The sequence below is a fragment of the Podarcis filfolensis genome (genome assembly GCF_964270895.1).
Source record: "Podarcis filfolensis genome assembly, chromosome: 3".
Classification (NCBI taxonomy): Eukaryota; Metazoa; Chordata; class Lepidosauria; order Squamata; family Lacertidae; genus Podarcis; species Podarcis filfolensis.
The window spans coordinates 65,933,841-65,953,784 of NC_139606.1; the positions used below are offsets into that span (position 1 = coordinate 65,933,841).

General features: G+C 42.0%; 1 protein-coding gene across 1 annotated transcript; it reads right to left on the reverse strand.

The window, feature by feature from the left end:
- Positions 1-574: 574 nt before the first annotated feature.
- On the reverse strand, positions 575-19,481 carry KATNA1 (katanin catalytic subunit A1). Its single transcript, XM_083608007.1, has 12 exons — positions 19,327-19,481; positions 18,821-18,912; positions 11,917-12,090; positions 10,291-10,448; positions 9,776-9,959; positions 8,597-8,718; positions 5,902-6,007; positions 4,971-5,129; positions 3,707-3,833; positions 3,087-3,221; positions 2,508-2,634; positions 575-924 (listed from the first exon to the last, which is right to left on the reverse strand). The coding sequence occupies exons 3-12, from the start codon at positions 12,085-12,087 to the stop codon at positions 726-728; spliced, it is 1,488 nt and encodes a 495-aa protein (XP_083464133.1). The 5' UTR covers positions 12,088-12,090; positions 18,821-18,912; positions 19,327-19,481; the 3' UTR covers positions 575-725.
- Positions 19,482-19,944: the final 463 nt, after the last annotated feature.

A 19,944-nucleotide genomic window follows, 5' to 3' on the forward strand; every position in this document is an offset into this window, starting at 1 on the left:
GTCTCCAGAGCAAAGTGTGAGACAAGGCAAAATATTTATTTTCTTACCAGCACCATGTTACCCTTTATATATTGCCATTGGTTTTCTCCTGTGAATTCTCCTTGTGCCATTCGTGTTTCCCAGCACCACCTAGCATTGATTCCCATTGAATGTTTATGTAATTCGCTAAAGTTACAGAATTAGGGCACTGTTAGTGAGTGGTTCCTTAGGCTGTATGGATGGGAGATTGCCTGTTCCTGATGGGATTATATACTCTGAAGGAGCAGTTATGTAGCTTGGGGGTTATTTTGGATCCTTTGCTGTCACCCGAGGCTCAGGTGGTTCACTTTTACTTATCATTAAAAGTGTAGGCAAACAGCAAAGCAAGCTTACTCTATTTGAATATAAAAAATTGAAAATGTGGATCTATGCCAAAAAGTTTTCCCCCTGTTATCTGTAAATAGGTACGTATAACACTTCCCAACTAATACTATTGCATTAGTTGGGTGCATAGATGGAAGTAAGACTAGTTTACATGCAAATACCTTGTGCAGAGAACAGAAGGGACAACTGGTGCAAGAGGTAAAAAATGAGCTGCAGTTTAAAAAACTAACTTTATTAAGGATATTGCTGTTAACTGTAATTACAAAAGTTAAAAAATAGTACTCAGTGCCCTGTTGCACTACTTTTTAATTACTTCTGGAATTGTTTGAAGACTTAAGGCAGATATCTCAAGGTAGGAAGGCTTAGCATGATCCAAATTCGAATATCCATTTCTCATATTTTTCAATGTCCACAGCAGAGACTGACTTCGAAACTTTCTTTAAAGCCATTTCAAAATCTTCCATTGTGGTTGGCATGTGCATTTCATCTCTGGAAAGATTTCGGATTTCTTCTGGTGTCAAGCCTTCAATACGCCTTCTCATAGCCATTAGTGAAGCATCCCTGTTGGTATCCAAGATTGGACTTCATGAGAATACACAATGCCACTGGTCCTAAGTAAATGGCTAATAGTAGTTGTAGATGAACACTGACATGCTTAAAATATCAAACAGAGACTGCTTGGAAAGTTTGACCTTCCACACACAAACGGAAACACATCTGAGGACTTCGTACTGTATCCAGTACTACATGGATAGGGAACCTGTGGCTCTCCAGATGTTGGAGTCAGTCCAGCAACATCTGGAGGCATGCAGGCTCCCACTTCTACAACAGTGGATTAATAACAGTTCAGTAGATCACATAAATCTATTGCAGTAATTTGGAATCTGAGACCCAGCTTGAAACCCCAGCTTACAGAGACACCTTTTTATCATTCTTTTCTCTCTCTCTGATCATGCATGTCTTATCCTTTGTACAGTGGTATCTCGGGTTACATACGCTTCAGGTTAGACTCCGCTAACCCAGAAATAGTACCTCGGGTTAAGAACTTTGCTTCAGGATGAGAACAGAAATCGTGCTCCGGCGGCGCAGCAGCAGCAGCAGGAGGCCCCATTAGCTAAAGTGGTGCTTCAGGTTAAGAACGGACCTCCGGAACGAATTACGTACTTAACCCGAGGTACCACTGTATATTCACAGAAACCGCTACACATTTTTGGTATCTCCCTTTAGCAAAATGTCACAAGAATCCAGGAAGTTGCCTTATACAGAGTCAGAGCATTGGTCCATCCAGCTCAGTATTGTCTACACTGACTGGCAGTGGCTCACTAGGATTTCAGGTAAGGGATGTTTCCAACCTAGGAATTTATGCATTCAGAGCAGATGCTTTACAGCTGCAGCTCTGTCAAATATCAAAACTGCCTTCAGTGGGAAGACAGGAATTTCGGTATTTCAAACAGTGACACCGGCTAGGCTAATAGATGACAGAAGGCAAGGGGTGTGGAGTCATTTTGGAGGGGCCGATATGGGCATTACCCTCTTCATTTTGCAAGGGCTGAATGGATTCAGCTACTGAGAAAAAGCACAAGTAGTGCAGTTGAGACAGGTATGGGGTTAGAGAAAGATTTACTGAGTGAGGCAGGAAAAAAATAACGGAGAGGGAGTAGAGGGGAGTGGAAGAAATAAGAGAAGGTAACTGATGTGGATGAGGAAAAAGTGAATATGGCCAGAGAAAAAGGATAAAACAAAATGTAGAGTGGAGAGGAACAATACATGAGAGGTGTGCACCAAGAAGGAAAATACCCATCGTGGCAGAGAATGGGGACTAGGGGGAAATGGTATACAAACCTGCCATTCCCCAAGTTCAAGGAAAGCAGAGAAATAGGTTGAATCTCTGCTTTCCTTGAACTAGAGGAGAATGAAGAGGGAGAAGAATAAAGACTGCCTGGCTGGGAAGTAGTTTCAGTATAATATTTTTTTTATCAAAGCAGCAGTAAGCCAGTGGACAAACGGCAACATTAATGTATTTTCATAAACAAATTTTGGATTCCAATAGAAGCCCCAATTAAATGATTATTCATTCAAATTTCTGAGCAGGTATGCTTAAAACAGGCCTTAATTATTTTAGAAGTGTTACAGTTTTAACGTACCTGCACACATTAGTAATGTCAGCCCCGGAATAACCATCCATATTTTGTGCTATATTGGCAAGGTCAACATCATCAGCAAGTTCCAACTCTCGCAGGCTTATTCTTAGAAGTTCTTCTCTACCTTTGGCTAAAACGGAACATTTTTTAAAAAGTAACAATATAAATAGTTTGAACCACATAGTATAGTTACTAACTTTCAAAAAATGCTGAGGCTTTCAAAAATGGGTTCCTAAACATGCACTTAGTTCTGCTTTTTGCCACCCGAGAATCTTGTGTGCCAAAGTTTACAAGCAACAATCTACCAAGGAAGGGAAGTGATTTTCACTGCAACCCAAACTGCCACCCTAATCACAGCTCTGGAGGTTCAGGGGACTTCCCAGGGGAGAAGGGAACACTGTCCCTTCCATAGAAGGCAGCACAAACCTGGGATTCTATTTCTTGGGGGAGTATTTTCCCCGGAGGCCACTTGGAATCACCACCCCTATTTCCCAATACAGTCCTATACCAAATTCAGGTTCAGAATTCAAAATTCAGGATAAATAAAAAGGTTGGTTTCCCCCAAAATGGAAGTTGTTCTACCTGATGGTAAAGGAATATAAATTCTCTTCTCTAGCCGCCGTCGTAAGGCCTCATCAATATCCCATGGGAAATTAGTAGCAGCTAGTACCATAACCATTTTGGAAGGGTCATCATTTTCAGAAGCCCCTCCAACACCTAAATCAGAAGGAAAGAGGAAGTTATAAGGGGAGGTCACAAAATTCTGGAAGCTATCCAAAGTTAAAGCCAATGTGAATTTTAATCACCTGCATAAAATGGCAACAGATTTGCACTGAACAATTTGAATAAAGTGTCTCTTGGCTATTGAAGCAGCTCCCCCTGCTGCTGCATTTAATTACTAAAAAAGAAAAACAGGAGCAGAACGACTACGACAGCTTTGTAAAGAGGGAAAACACTTTTCAGAAGTCTATCCACTGGTCTGCAAAATTAAGATTGTTCAATGATTCCACAACCACAGTAATTCAGACAGTGCTACATCCACATGATACACGTATAGCACAAAGCTACTACTCTAAACAGTCATACATAATTTCTGTTCCAAAGCAGAAATATTAGTACAGTGTTGCTACTATAATGTCACATCAAAGTTCCTACTTTGAGCTCCACATCTCTTTAACACAATGTGAACTGAGCTTATTTACCATCCATCTGAACGAGTAATTCTGCCTTCACCCTTCGGCTGGCTTCATGCTCCTCAGAAGTTCCTCTGCGACTACAGATAGAATCGATTTCATCTATAAATATTGTTGTTGGTGCATAGAATCGAGCCTGGAGAGACAAGATGAAGGAACATCAATTAAATCACCAGAAGTACCGCTGAGCTATGTTTAACAACTTACTTCACAAAAAACATGGCATATAACCTTGAAAGTCCATACAGTTTTTCCCTCTCAAGTCAGCAACCAGCACCAGATTTAGGGTGATTCGGGTAGTTCCCCTGCACAGGGTGCCGAGCCGAGGGGGTCCATCATCATCATCATCATCGCTATATTTATATGGGTACCTACTCAAAGTTTTTTTTTGGGGGGGGGACAATGCCAAATTTTGCCTTTGCTCAGGGCACCATATTACTAAAGTCTACCCCTGAAGCAACAATCTTGGGTTCCCAGACACTGGACTTCAACTGCCATTCCTAGCCAGCATGGCCAAATGTTATGCATTAATCCAACATCCAGAGACCCAACAAACTTTCAAATAATATTCTGGGCAGCATGCAAGCGGGCTTTGGAATGATTCATAATAAATTTAAAAAATCGTCCAGCAGCACCTTAGAGACCAACTAAGTTTGTTCTGGGTATAAGCTTTCGTGTGCATGCACACTTCTTCAGATACTTTTTAATTTTTTTTGACTGCGTCAGACCAACACGGCTACCTACCTGAATTCATTCATTAAAAAAGTAATAGAAGTTATACATTAACTTGAATGGTATGAAACCAAGGGAGGTGCTACTATGTAATTCACTGCTAAGTGGCAAAGCAACCTGTAAGACTTTAATGGAGAGGGGTGGTGTGGGAATGAGGCTGGCTACACACACACACACACACACACACACACACACACACACACTCTACATTTTGTGATGCAACTGCATCATGCTTGTCTGGTAAAGGAGAATAACTCATTGCAGTCAGATAGGACTGGTACTGCGTTAAGACAAAATTATGACAGTACAAGGAGTCTGGTCCACGATAGCTCAACGCTGGTCAGGCCTGCTCAACTGACCAATGTAACACAACAACCATTACATACAAACATGCATACCCTTTAGCTGCTGTACAACTAGAAGTCTGAAAAAAGCTTAAATTTCAGACGAGTAGCCAGGTTTTTGAAACACCTGTATATTCTAGAAACTATTATTCATCCAAAATATATATCAAAGAACCAACAGTGAACTCTAAAATCACCATTTCAAATAGAAGTCGAACAAGTTTTTCAGATTCTCCTCTGTATTTTGAAGTAAGTGTTGACGATGATATGTTGAAAAAGGTTGTCTTGCATTCAGTAGCTACAGCTTTTGCAAGAAGCGTTTTTCCAGTGCCAGGAGGACCAACCATCAAAACACCCTATGTAAAAGAGAAGAAGTCCAAAAAAATGTTCAGAAAGTTTCTCATTTGAGATATCTAGAACACATTTTCCATGGGAAATTGCTTTAGAACTTCCTTTTCTCCAAATGTGCTTTAATATCATGTCTAAGAAAATGGTATCCTAGCTCTGAGGATCAGAACAGCAGGCATTCTTACATAACTTGTTTACGTATCCAGATCACTACACATTGCATTCAGTGGAATTGTGATATATTATATTTTGCTCTTGGGACGCGGGTGGTGCTGTGGGGAAAACCTCAGTGCCTAGGACTTGCCGATCGTATGGTCGGCAGTTCGAATCCCCATGGCGGAGTGAGCTCCCATCTTTCGGTCCCAGCTCCTGCCCACCTAGCAGTCCGAAAGCACCCCTAAGTGCAAGTAGATAAATAGGTACCGCTTTATAGCGGGAAGGTAAACGGCGTTTCCGTGTGCTGCGCTGGTGCTGGCTTGCCACAGCAGCTTCGTCACGCTGGCCACGTGACCTGGAAGTGTCTCCGGACAGCGCTGGCCCCCGGCCTCTTAAGTGAGATGGGCGCACAAACCTAGAGTCGGACACAACTGGCCCGTACGGGCAGGGGTACCTTTACCTTTACATTTTGCTCTATTGCTAAAATGTGAGAAATTCTAGCCATACAATAATTCCATTCAGATTTTAGGTTAATACTAACGCATCATTTTCTCTTATTAAAATTGTGCCCAATCAGGACATATGAAAAAATTATTAATTCAAAACTAAATTGCATGATTTTACCTTCCAGGGCCTTCTAATCCCCTTAAAGAATTCTGGCATCCACATGGGTAAAACCACCGCTTCCTTGAGCAACTTTTTAGCTTCCACTAAATCAGCTATATCATCCCTGTATAAGAAAAGAAATTAACAGATTATGACACACTAGAAGCAACTAATTACTGTTCCGTTCAAGAGTCCCTATCACAGTCGGACGGTGACCTTGGGTTAGCTTCTAAAAGATGCATTCCTACCTGCAGCTGAAACCTTCTATGACTCTCTACAGAAGAATATCAAATAAATAGTTTCCCATTTGAATTCTATCTGCTCCCAGGTGTCAGCATTCTGTTCCAAGTAAATTTGCATGATCTGTAATTCTGTTCCAGGAGAAAACTATCAATACATCAACACACTTGTTGTTTGTACAAAATGTTCTTTCACATGGAAGTCTATCATAAAGTTGTTTTTAATATTAAAAGTTCAGGTGTTTTTTTCATTTAAGCATTTCAGTAATATTTATCATCCCTTTAAGTAACCTGGCTTAAAATGCTCTCTGAATGCAGGCACCACATTCAATTAAATTTTGACTTTTTAACACACCAAGTTAAAATATGATTTTATATATAAACCAAGGGCAAAAGTGATTTGAGGTGAAGCTTTATAAATACGTGCATTCGTTATACAAATTATAAATATTCAAGAAGTCAAAAACCACAGAAAGGTATTCAGTGGGTGTCCCACTGCTGACAGAAAAAATATATTAGCAGACTGAGCAGGCTGGCTGTTTCCAGCAATTCCTCCTCCCCCTGCAGCCCCTCAAACCACCTCCTCCTCTAGAGAGTTTCAAAATATAAATTAAGTAACAAACAAACAATCACAACCATAACCACAACCGTTACATTCTAAGTTATGGAGAAACATTATTTTGTACAGTATGTGCCAGCCCTTTCTTTGGGCACAAGTAGCCTAATATTATTCATATTTACTCAGCAGGGCACATTCCTCAGGATTTAGTAAGAATGAAGTGTTTCAGTATGAAGGAATTTGCTTTTAAAGTACAGGTTCATAATAGAAACAGAAACCAATCCATTGGTTGTATATAGCAAGTAAAGACCAAGGAAAGCAGGCAATTTGCTTCTCTAAGTCAGAAGAGTGTTCTTTTTCCCCCCTTTCAGGCACTGAACAGGCCCAAATACAGACTACACAAGCTCTAATTTTATGATGCACAAACTCATTCTCCCACCCTCACTGAAAACTGGCTCATGTAATATTGTAAGAAAAATTCTGTTGAGGCAAATTGATCATATTTTCCAGGGATTCTTGGTCCAAGTGTATACGTTAAGCTCATTTTATAACATTCCTGACTTATGTATAAACAAAGGAGAAAAATGTTAATTATAATATAATAACAATAATTTATTATTTGTACCCCGCCCATCTGGCTGGGTTTCCCCAGCCACTCTGGGCGGCTTCCATAGAAACCAAAAATACACTAAAATATCACACATTAAAAACTTCCCTTAAGATGTCTTCTGAATGTCAGGTAGTTGTTTATCGCTTTGACATCTGATGGGAGGGCGTTCCACAGGGCGGGCGCCACTACCGAGAAGGCCCTCTGCCTGGTTCCCTGTAGCTTTGCTTCTCGCAATGAGGGAACCGCCAGAAGGCCCTCGGCGCTGGACCTCAGCGTCCGGGCAGAACGATGGGGGTGGAGACGCTCCTTCAGGTATACTGGGCCGAGGCCGTTTAGGGCTTTAAAGGTCAACACCAGCACTTTGAATTGTGCTCGGAAACGTACTGGGAGCCAATGTAGGTCTTTCAAGACCGGTGTTACGTGGTCTCGGCGGCCGCCCCCAGTCACCAGTCTAGCTGCCGCATTCTGGATTAGTTGTAGTTTCCGAGTCACCTTCAGAGGTAGCCCCACATAGAGCGCATTGCAGTAGTCCAAGCGGGAGATAACCAGAGCATGCACCACTCTGGCGAGACAGTCCGTGGGCAGGTAGGGTCTCAGCCTGCGTACCAGGTGGAGTTGGTAGACAGCTGCCCTGGATACAGAATTGACCTGCGCCTCCATGGACAGCTGTGAGTCCAAAATGACTCCCAGGCTGCGCAACTCTTAACTCTTAACAACTCTTAAAGATAATTAGCAACTCTTAACAACTGTTGACTATCCCACATTGGGACAGTAGTCATTTACGCTTCAGCCACTAAAACTACATCCTGTTCATAGCAAAAACAGGATGCCAACCAATTCTGTGAATGGCCACTCATCTGGCTATGTGGCAACAGGATTGCTTCTAAGCAAGGAAGTCTATAGCAGCATTAGTTAAGAGTATGCTTATTATTCTTTCAGACCACTGATGTTGTGGTATAGTATCTAGTTGTGTACCATTATTTTGCTGGTCCTGGCTGCACAGTAGGTATGATGTGGTGATATCCCCTCTATAGAAGCCTTGTGCTAGATTCAGCTGAACGATCCAAATAAGTTGGCAGGTCAAAGTGGACAATATGTTGCACTGAGCTAGGCCTGATACACTTAATTCCTTGAATGTAATATCTTGCCGTAAATTGAATGAAAAATATTATTAATGGAAGACCTACAATCTGTTGTCAATTAAATTTAATTTTTAACCAAGCATTAGCATTGCCCTCTTTAAAGGATTAAGCTTACACACATACTTCCCAAGTAAAAAAAATTACAGAGATGGGTTACACTTACCATCGAACATTGGGATTTTGGGAAATGATGTCTCTTTCCAAAGCTTCTACTAAGTCTTTGTCGTATCCAGTGCTATCAAATTTCTTTGGCTCAGATTCTGAAATGTCAGACGAGGGCTTATTCTGCATTACAAACACAGTTTGCATATCAAACCTACATTTGTTATTTTAAAATTGTCCACACAATGAATCACTATACCTGGCTTAAGGCCCGCTTAATTATAATAGAAGCAAGGGTCCTGTAGGCAAAAGTGGGCATAGTCTACACAGCTTACAGCCGCACCAGAATAATGCAAATTCAAGATGGAAATATAGCACTGGGTAGAACTATTAAAATCGTTCCCAAGTGCAGGCTAGCTAATTCAGAAGTTAGCTGAGCAATGAACTGATCTGGCACCTTGTTATAATAAATAATTCCGTTACTGAATTGTGGCATTAGGTATATTTATATAGCATTTTACAATGGAAATGTTTTGTAAAAGCACCCACGGCTCTACCCAACATTATCAAAGGCTGTTTCTCAGATGGAAGGACATAGTGGAAGTCTCTGCTAGTGGAAGAGGGGGAACCATTTTTACCAACCCCATTGATCCCTTCCCCAAAGATATATTCTGGAGCGTTGAGCAGTGCTGGAGTGCCATGGTGGGTGTTGGTGAAAATGGTCCCCTTCCATTAACTGAAGCCTCTACTATATCAAAAGTTATTCTGTGAATGGAATGACTCCATCCATTTGCGGAAACCACAGGAGAGGGGAATGCTCTTGTGCTCGAATCCTGCTCACTGGTTTCCCACAGGCAGCTATTCAGCCACTGTGAGAACAGGATACTTGACTAGATGGGCCCTTGGCCTGATCCAGCAGGCTCTACTTATGCTCTTATTAAATACACTATAGCCTTCAGACTCTCTGAAAGGAAATTCTAATAATACTCATCTTTGTACCATTTGACAAAAACGCCATGTTTAGTTTCATTAAGGCTGCAATTCTATACACATTTACCTGGAAATATGCACTACTGAATGTAATGGGGCTTCAAAATTGACATGTTTAAAACTACTCTTCCCTAAAACCTTACACCTCCTGCCTCTTGAGAATGTCAATAGTGTATATGAGAGAGATCCAAGTGGTGAGAGGGGCACTTCTAAGAACGTGAAAAGCTAGCTTCACATTTTAGACACTCACTTTTTCTTCTTTCATTTTATTCTGCGGATCCTTCTTTTCCCGGCCACGGATTATTTTGCCTTTATCGTTAGAGCTTCGGGAGGAGGGACGGCTGGAGACTTTAGGCGCTGCACTCACTCGATTATTTTGGCTCCTGCAATCACTGCAATGAGCAGACTGACGTTTCCTGGCTCCTGGTGAACTTCTGGTTAGTTAGAAAATGTAAAAGAGGAAACTGTAATAAAGCTAAACTAAAGCAGCTTTCAACATAGGGACACGTTCATAAGCATTTTGTTTGGACCTATGAGGATCTGAATTGTTTACATTATGGGGCAATAGATCTTAGGAATCCCCCCACCCCCCGGCGAGGTCTGTGCTGAGGCTCCATGTGGACTGCTAAGGCATATTCACGGGGGACAGCACAGCATGCTTTTTCCCTGACTTAGGAACTGGAACCAGTGTGTGGGCCTCCCAGACATTTTAAATGTAATGTTTTGGGCTTCCCTGATCCACTTTACACTCTTGGCGTCTCTTACCTACGTTCGGCAGGTACAGGCAGGGACCAAACTTCTGCATCATGAGCTGGTAATTCTTGCTGTGCAGCTTTCAAAGGCGTGCTGTCTAATTTAAAGCTTTCTAGTGTTTTCATGATATCCTTCACGTGCTTCGCTTCTACACTTATCTCCTGCCTAACCTGATTGAAAACATAAAAAGTATAGCTTTAACAGGTAGAAACGTGTCCCTAGCTGAGCATATGTAGCTTTAGAAAATTTCTAGGGCTCCATTAGAAGTGCTAGAGATGTTTAACTTCAATTGTTTGCTTTGCTTTTTTCGATTGTTTGTTCTGATATTGTATCAGTCTTTTATTTTTATCTTTATTTTGGATGAAGGGGCCGTTTGGAAGTTTTCAAGATAAATATGTTACTTTATAGGAAGTTGACCTGGTCCACCAAAGATTCCCAAATCCTGCACCAAAATGGGGAACAAATGCACCACTATATGCTTGACTTTTCTTTCAATGGATCTTACATTCAAACTTTTTTATGCTTAAAGTTCATTCCAGTCCACTTTGTACTGTTTGCAAACTTATGCTAAGTAACTTGGAAGTTTGTTTGCATGTTCCATTCCATATTAAAGGTACAGTATTACTTCTCTGTGATAGCTAATCTTAAGGATCGCCCATATGCTAGGTGCCCTTTAAGGTAGTTATTCCAAAACAGACCTCTGTAATCTAAATTTCATAGCAGGCACGGTAATGCACCACAGAAGCCCTCGCACTGGTGTTTACTGCAGGCCTTTCAAGGTTACTTGGGCCACTGCAAGATACTCCAGTACTAAATAAGCCAGTCATAATGATGAACTATTATTCTATTTATATCCCACTTTACATATTTATATTCCAGAGGCATATGTTGGATTTCCATGTGGCCTCCCATCCAGGCATTGATCTCAGCAAGGTTGCCACATCATGTGCCTTTGGAACATACCTTTAGTACTGAGAAAGAATACAACTCCCAGTGTGGCAGGAGCAAATTCTCAGACAGGAAATTTCAGATGACCATTCACATGGAAGAGCCACGATATGCCAGAAAGATCACATTTTTTGTGCATAAAGTTGTGTTTTTGAAAAACATTAAGGGAGAGCATTCATAAATGCAACTCCTCACCAGTAGCCTAAGTGATACATTCCAGGAAGGGCTCAGATGTTCACATGATAGTGATTAATTAAGACAATTCAACAGAGCAGTAAGTTTTAGATTAATCAACTAAGGCTGCAAATCCAAACTCCACATACCTAGGAGAAAACCCCATTGAATTAAATATAGGACTTGCTTCTGAGTGGACAAGGTTTGGCTTGAACTCTAATTAAGCACTGGCATCAGATTTTAATCAGTGCTGAGTTTATTATTGAGGCTTTTTAATTATTAAAATAATAGGTAACTTAAAAATTAAAGGTGCCCTTTTCTCTAACAATTAGTAGCAGCTTTTCTTTAGTAAATGTAAGTCAGGAATTCACCAAGAGGAGGTTTTAGAAATGTGCATGTTTATAAAATTTAATTGATCTGTTGTAAGCAAATTATTATCAAGCAATTTTTTTAAGCTAAGGACCTTATGAATTAAGTGTAAGTAAGAACCCAATCAATGGAAAAAGGATGACCCACCTGTTGCCATTTCTGCTGGAGGTATGTGTCTTTGACAGAAGAGAGGTATTTATTCATTTGGTCAAGTACTCCCTGGTAATAGACCATTGCAGAGTCATAATTTCCCAGCAAGGCGTACTCACGGGCCAGCTTCACATTCTCACTTATCATGACAAGACTCATGGTCAACATAAGCTGGGGAGGAAAAAAATGCTGAAATTGGAATATACAACAGCTGGGCTATAAAGAAAACCTGTCAAATGTGTAAGGTGGAAATGTGTAAGAATGGAAAGGTTCTCATGCTGTATTTCAATTATTCATACATTATGTGAAATAGTCTTAGTACTACATTTTGTCACAAAGCCATCTCTCTCAAAGACCTTTGAATCTATTGTGAACATGGCTGTTGTCAAATAGTCATGACACAAGCATTACTCAATACATAGTTCCAGCATGTTCAAACAGTTTCCTCTCCAAAGAACTATACTTTAAATAAAGATAAAAGTTGCACATAGTCTGTAGATTTGTCATAATTTACGTGAGACTGTTAATTGTGAATAACTGTAACATAAACTGAAGAATTAAATTCTATGGTATATAGCAAGCAGACACATGGCTTCCCCTCCAGTCCCAGGTTTCATTGCTTTGTATTATTCAAATTCAGAATCTGAAAGATTTCGCCTACCAGTGTTAAAGCACCTGACTTGCATACAGAAGGTCCGAAATTTAATCCCTGACATTTCCCAGTATGGCTGAGAGACACAGGTGCAATCTACACACACACATAAAAAAAGGTTCTGAAAATGCTTTTTTAAAAGCATTTTTAAAAATACATTGAATTTTCCATAATGTTCACCATCGCCATATAGTGTCACTTCGTATATTGCACTTTAAAAGTTTTATTTGCAGCTGTACAGCTGAGTCCACAGAGTGGCCAAGGGCTTTTAAAAGCAAAGAAGTACATGCGATGGGCTATGATGGGCAGAAGATGTTACATTAAAGCCAAATAAGAAAAAAAAACCCATACTTTTTCTCTCAGAATACATTAAATATCCTGGGCTGCCCATATGTATTACAGAAATGCTATCAACAAGAGGGAGGCTGATGGAAGGAGAAGACACAGTGTAGTTGCCCAACCGCATCGTGACTTCTTAATTATTATTAAATGTTCTCTCTTTCTATGACTTCAGAAGTGCTGTGTGCCTGACAGTGCAACTCTATACAAGCCTATTCAGCAGCAAGTGCCATTGAGTTAGTTGGACTCTACTCCCAGCATTCCAAGAGTTCACCCTTAGAAAACCTAATGTTTCTTAATGGCTCATTCATAAAAGATCATTGTTCTGGTGAGACTTAAATAAGCAGCCATAAATGTTACATTAAATGTTCTGCACTATGTTCTAAGTAAATTAATCTGGTTATCCATGGAAGAGGGATTTACGATAGAATTACACTTAAAAACAAATGCAGGATCATTTCTGCAGCATTTTGTGTCTAGTGGAAATTTTACTCTTTTGATTTCTGCTTGTTTGTAGGTAACACAAGATTAAAACTCAGGGAATGACTCTCACTGAAGTTGGTAAAAGCTCTCTGCTTTATCCCTTTAAAACACATTTCACTGCGTCAAGTGTTGCTATGAGATTTAGTACGCAATCCATTCAGAGCTACATGTTGAAACTAGTTATAGATAACATTTCTGGCTACAGAACTTATATTAATAGAAACTCAAAACACGCTGACATAACTGGCAGTAAGTAGTGCAGGGTGCGGCAGCAAGTTTGCAGCTTCCCCTGCCGATAACACAGAGGCCCAAACTACATTGACCTGATAAACAGCTATTAGCTGTACATTCTACTGATCACCATGTAATTTTTAGAATTTTATTTTATGATATGGTATATAATTTTGATTTTTATATGTTTTGATCATTTTGTACACTGCTTTTTTTAAAAAAAATTACACTGTTTTTAAGCATCTTAAGTTTTAAAAAAAGTTTAACAAAATTTCACTGAAGATACCAACCACACTTAAATTAATGCTAAAATACATTGCTTTGTTTAGTATGTGGCTCTTTAATGGGATTTACTTTGTGTACAGTGCTCTCTCATTTCAAATACTCTTCCTCTGGTTTTCTCCTTGCTTACCATTACTACCGTTTCATTCAGTATTATCTACTTCCTTTCTTTTTTGCCTGCCTATGACTTTTCAGAGCACTCTTATCTCTGGTGCTTTACTGCAAAAACCGAACTGTAATATGCTTTTAAACTTTGGAATCCAAAAAACCCAAATCTCCTTTATGACTTGCCATTACTTGCTTAATTGTTTTCAGCATCTTGCTAAACTTGTAATTTCAAACTAGTTTAGTCATCAGCTCATACTAGCAAACAGGTGTATCAGGTATGAGAATCATTTTTACCCATCCTAAACATCTATGAGAAAGCTTGCTGAAATCTTGGAAGCATGTTTTCTCACACAAGTTGTACACTAAAAACTTCACAGCATTTTCCAAGACTTGTAACTTTTAATAATAGCACTAACAGAAGCTCAGCTTCCAAAGAGAAATTATGAAGCTTATAAAATGCATTTCCAGTCATGACATCATACTTTAGCATTATGTTTTTTATTCAAACCATCTATTTAAATATTTTTTTTAATGTGTGCGCGTGCTCTGCTGCTAAACGAATCTCTCCCAAAACAATATTTGGGCCGGATCGGGTGTGGGGACAAAGCAGGCAAGTGCCCCTGGATGGCGCATTAGGGTGGCTGCAAAATTACTGGGTTCAACACACACACACACACATCAATGCTGAAAGGAGCGAAAGGGCAGGGAGGAGCCTCTCACTTCACTCTGGCGGAGATCCCAACATTGGGTCTGGTCTGTTGGGCTGGCAGCAGAAGGCAAACAGCAGCCAGACAATGCAAGCATGGCAGCAACAGCAGCAGTAGAGCCCAGAACCTTCCCTGCCATTTCTGCCTTGCCTTGCCTTGCCTCACTGTTGCCTGGCAGCCCTTGTTCCAAGACGCAGCAGGTCCCAAGGCAGACAGATGGGCAGCCCTCCTTGTTTTCCTCTTCCTTCCACTTCACCACAACAGATGCAGCTGACCCCCTCTGCCTCCTTCCTGGAAATGCCCAGAACAGCACCCACAGATATGCTGTAATCAAATGCCTCCTTTTTTCTCCCACCTGATCCTCAGCTTTCAGGGTACACACCCTGCCACAGGAGATGGGTCCAGATAAGCGCCTCTGCCTCCTTTGCCTTCCAGTCACCTTCTGCTTCCTAGTACCCACTGCACCAAGCAGGGCAAGCACATGAACCCTGGGCAGAGCAAACCAGGAGAGTGGCCCCCTTGCAGGCACTCCCCTATATACGGGCCTCCCATTATGCTTTACAGTTAGTAACCTATGTGTGGATGTGTGGGGGCTAATTGGGAACACTGACAGCTTCATACATCTAAGAAGACAGAAGTGTATGTAACTTGACTTCCTGTGTTGGATGGTCCTGGCTGCTAAACTATGCATTATTATTATTATTTAATTTTGCTTTTAATTGAATTTTAAATCTGACAGCGCATTATAAAGGAAACTGGCAACTCATTTTCAAAGCTCCCTTTCCTTGACTTAATCCACCAACCTATATGAGGCCTTTTTAAAGCATTTGTCTTTAGGGAGAATGGGTGGCACCCTATGACAAAAAAACAAGACTTTTGCACCCTATGACAAAACTTGTAGATCCAGCACTGAACAATACTACATAAGGAGAGTGTTGCTTCTGAAATGACAGTTCAGAATTCTGCCATCTGCTAGAGTTTCACAGTTAATTTTGAAAAGTTATTTGTAAATAGATAACAGGGATAGACAAAAGCATTGCTACCTTCATCCCCTCTGATATGCATGTTACTTTGTTCATTCTTTTACTCTAAAACAGGGGTAAGTCAACCTTTTCATACCTACTGCCCACTAATGCATTTTACCGCACACCAGTGCTTGTGCCGTAGAACCCCCTACCACCCACCTCGAATCCTGAAACGCCCACTAGTGGGCGGTAGGGACCAGGTTGACAACCCCTGCTCTAGAAAACCAGAGCATTATGGGCACAGTGTACCCAAAGTCAAAGTCCCACCAATATCAATTTTGAGAAAATCAAAACACTGAAATCAAGAGAAAATGCTTGTTGTTGTATTACAGCTTGCTACACTATGCTTCCAGTTCTGACCTGTTTGAAGATTATTAGGCTCCTGTACACTTATTAGAACCAGAACACTTTGTTGCCATTATTAGTTGTACATATAATAACAAAAATAAAATATGGACTAAATAACAACATTTTGATTACAATGTTTCCAGTTTTTAGAGTCTGAGTGCCTTCACTGAGAAATGTATACCCCTCTTTGCATCTTTTAAAAAACATGTTAGTCTAGTAGTAGTTGGCGAGGCAGGGCAAACCTCCCCACTGCCTCTGCTGACCCTCTCAGTAATGAGCAGTGACCCAAGTGTTGAAAGGAAAGATAAAAAGTGAAGCTTTACCCTGTTCTGCTGAGCACTACTGCCTTAGCCACAAAAGTTATACCCAGATCCCTTGGAAAAGTGAGGAGTGTGGGTGTTGTCTCTTGGGTCTAAAAAACAAGGTGTCTAAAAACCAAGGTGACCGCTGGTTTAGGGGGACTTACACAAACCACAGCAAGAATCAAGCTCATATTCCTCCTTTCCAATTCCTGTGTAACTGGGAAGATGACCTTCCGCTGAACCAGGGATAATCAAAGAGGTGTCCACCAGATATTGCTGGACTACACCCCCGCCCCCATAACCAAATGTCAGGAGTGATGCAGCTGTAGCCCAACATCTGGAGGGCAAAAGATTGACTACCCACAAAATTTCAACATAGATGCAATAATTTTATCAAGACCAAATGCCCATTCTTGCAACCTTCAGGAGCAGACCCCGAGTAATCATTTTACATTAGCTCACTTGCAACAACAGTAATAATGCACAATCCTGATACTGAATTCTCCACTCCCAGGGTTTATTATCTACAGGACAAGAAAACAATGAAATATTTATTCCTATAAACACCAGCATTGTTTCTAATATTTATATACCATCCTTATTATCAAATTTCAGGGCAGCTTATATTGAACGTATTTAAGAAACTACAAAAAGCATTAATGCAACAATAACAGTGGAAAAATAAAAAATATTTCACTGAAAGCTAGATGTTTAAAATAAAGGAAATGCTTGATAAAAGTGGTAGGTCTTAAACAGATACCAAAACACAAGGTTGGTACCTGCCATACTTAAGGAAAGAGGGAATTCCAAGAGCTGGAAAGATCTCCCCCTGGGTGCTTCAGGATGCATGTGTGCAGGTGATGGAATGACTAGGAGGGCCTGATATAGAGAACTCAATTAACCGACAGGATGATATGAGAGAAGGTGCTCCCTCAAGTAACCAGGCCCCAAGTTGTTCAGGGTCTTATATGTCAATAAGCACCTTGAACCTGCCCCGGTGTAACATGCTCAATGGTAGGCAGCACCATTCAGTAACTGAACCACTGAGTTAGCCGCAGGTCCTAAAGCAGCAACAAGCACAACACAGAGCACATTGCAGTAACCCAACCTGGAAGTTAATAGTGTATAGATTAGCCCTGTCCAAGAATGGCTATGGCTGGTGCACCAGTCAAAGCTAGGAAAAGGCACTCCTAGCCTCTGGGACCACCTACGCCTCCAGTAGCAATGATGGTTCAAGGTGTAACCCAGACTACACACCTGAACTTTCAGAAGGTCTGCAATGCAGTCATGCAGCAGCTGTGAAAATAGGCAAGTTCCATGCTAAAGATCATTAGCAAAGGAATGGAAAATAAAGATATCAATATCATAAAGCCATTATACAAATCTAAAGAAGAAGTTATAAAGATGCATAAAATTATGTATTGTTACAAAAGCTGGGTGCCTCCCACTCTCTGCTGAGCAGTGGCAAGAGCTCATGCTCATGGGGTTCCAGGCACTGTGGTCCTTTGAAGAATGGAGACATGGTGGAAACTGTCGTGGCTTCAGTCTCCATGGGAGGAGTCCAAATCTTACAGCATGGTCATTTCAAGAGGGCATGTCCCTGCATCAGTGAAGCCCTGGAGTCAAGGCATCTCCCTCAGCCAGCCTGCCCAAAGATGGATCCCAGTCTCTCTTCCTCCTTCTCCTTCCCAGACTCTTTCTTCCTGTCACCTCAAACACACAGTCACCCTGCCAACCTTCCAAACCCCAGTTTCTGTTCACACCTCAGGGCAGGGGGGGAAGGACAGTTCTCTTGCACTGCCAAGTTATTTTAATTAGTGGGCCACTGTTAAAATATTGGCCAGATATCACTGGAACTCTATTTTTCCTTAGTGGCCCTGTTTTGCATAGACTAGCCCAGAAATTCCTCTGCAGTTTGCACTTCTCCTTTCACATCCCAAATCATCAAAATACTACCATTTATTAATTTCTAGGATTTGTGGGGCGGGGAGCACTCCCAAATCTATAACAGTATAGTATGGAGAACTAGCAGACAGAGAAAATTTTTCCTTCCTCTCTCGTAACTTGGGAACATCCAGTGAAGTTGAATACAGGAAGATTCCGGACAGGTAAAAGAAAGGGCTTCTTCACACACAGCACGTAGTTTAACTATGGAGTTCACTCACACAAGAGGTAGCATCACCAACCTGGATAACTTTAAAAGAGGATTAGACAAATCCATGGTGAATAAAGCTTTCCATGGCTACTCGCTACAATGGCCAGAGGTTCTACTTCCACTTTCAAAGGCAGTATGTCTCTGAGCACTAGTTGCTGGGAACCCCACTCCTATGGCACAGGGAATAAAGAAGTCCGTTCTCCCCCCCCCAACCTCACGATGATGTCACCACTCCGCCCCCAACCATACAAAAAGAGAGACTCACTTACTCCAAAAGCAGGTGTTGTTTACTCCGGAAAGCAGTCCAAGGAATGGCAGGACGAGTAGCCCGACAGTGACGTCTCCCGCATCACCTGAAATCCTAAGAGAACACGTAACTGGGCAAAGGGCTCTCCAGTCACCCGCGGGATGCCTCACACGGGCAGGTGCTGGGGGGGGGGCGAGAAGGGAAGGGAATGCAAAGAAAGTATCCAGCAGGAGGAGAAGACGAAACAGGGTCTGGAGCCGCAGGAAACCGGGAGCTGGGGACGCGGGCGCCTCCCCTCCAGCCTCTTTTCGGGCCTCCTGGACGAGGAGAGGCTGCCCAGCAAAGCCCATTCAAAGCCCTCCCGCCAACGCCGCTCGGGGGGCGACATCCCACTCCGGATGCTATTGGGGGGGGCAGAAGCCGCCTAGAGAAGACGCCGAAGGAGGCGGGCGGCGAGGGAGGGGCGCTCCGGGCTCAACGGACGGGGAAAGCGAGGCTGGCCGAAGGGGGAAGCGGACGTTCACTCACCTCTTCGGCGCGCTCAGCTCCGTAACGGCGGCGACGGCGGCAGCGGTGGCGCTACGGCCCGACTCATCTCAGCGCCGCCTCCCGCCCACTACGCGCGGAGGCGCTGTCGCTAGCGCGCAGGCGCCAGCTCTTGTCCCGCCCCACGGCGTCCTAACGTCCCCACGCCCCGCCCACCGGGAGTTTCTTTTTTTTCCTCGGGACTCTGAGTGGCGTGGGATTCTTTCCCCCTTCGTTCATTTATATTCTCTCCTCCAATCAGAACTTGCGGCGTCACTGCTGGGCGGGCTCTTCTGCCCGCTTTTTCTTTTTTACTTTCTTTCCCCGCCACATTCTTTAGTTTCTCGAGGGAGAAGGATCCGGTCTGCCTTTCGCTTCTCGCTCTCTTTGGGAAGGCGTGCTAGTGGTCCCTGAACTCTTCATGTCAGGGTCAAAACAAAAAAAAAATTTTTCTTTCCAGTAGCACCTTAAAGACCAACTAAGTTAGTTCTTGGTATGAGCTTTCGTGGTGTGCATGCACACGAAAGCTCATACCAAGAACTAACTTAGTTGGTCTTTAAGGTGCTAGTGGAAAGAAAAAATTTTTTTTGTTTTGACTATGGCAGACCAACACGGCTACCT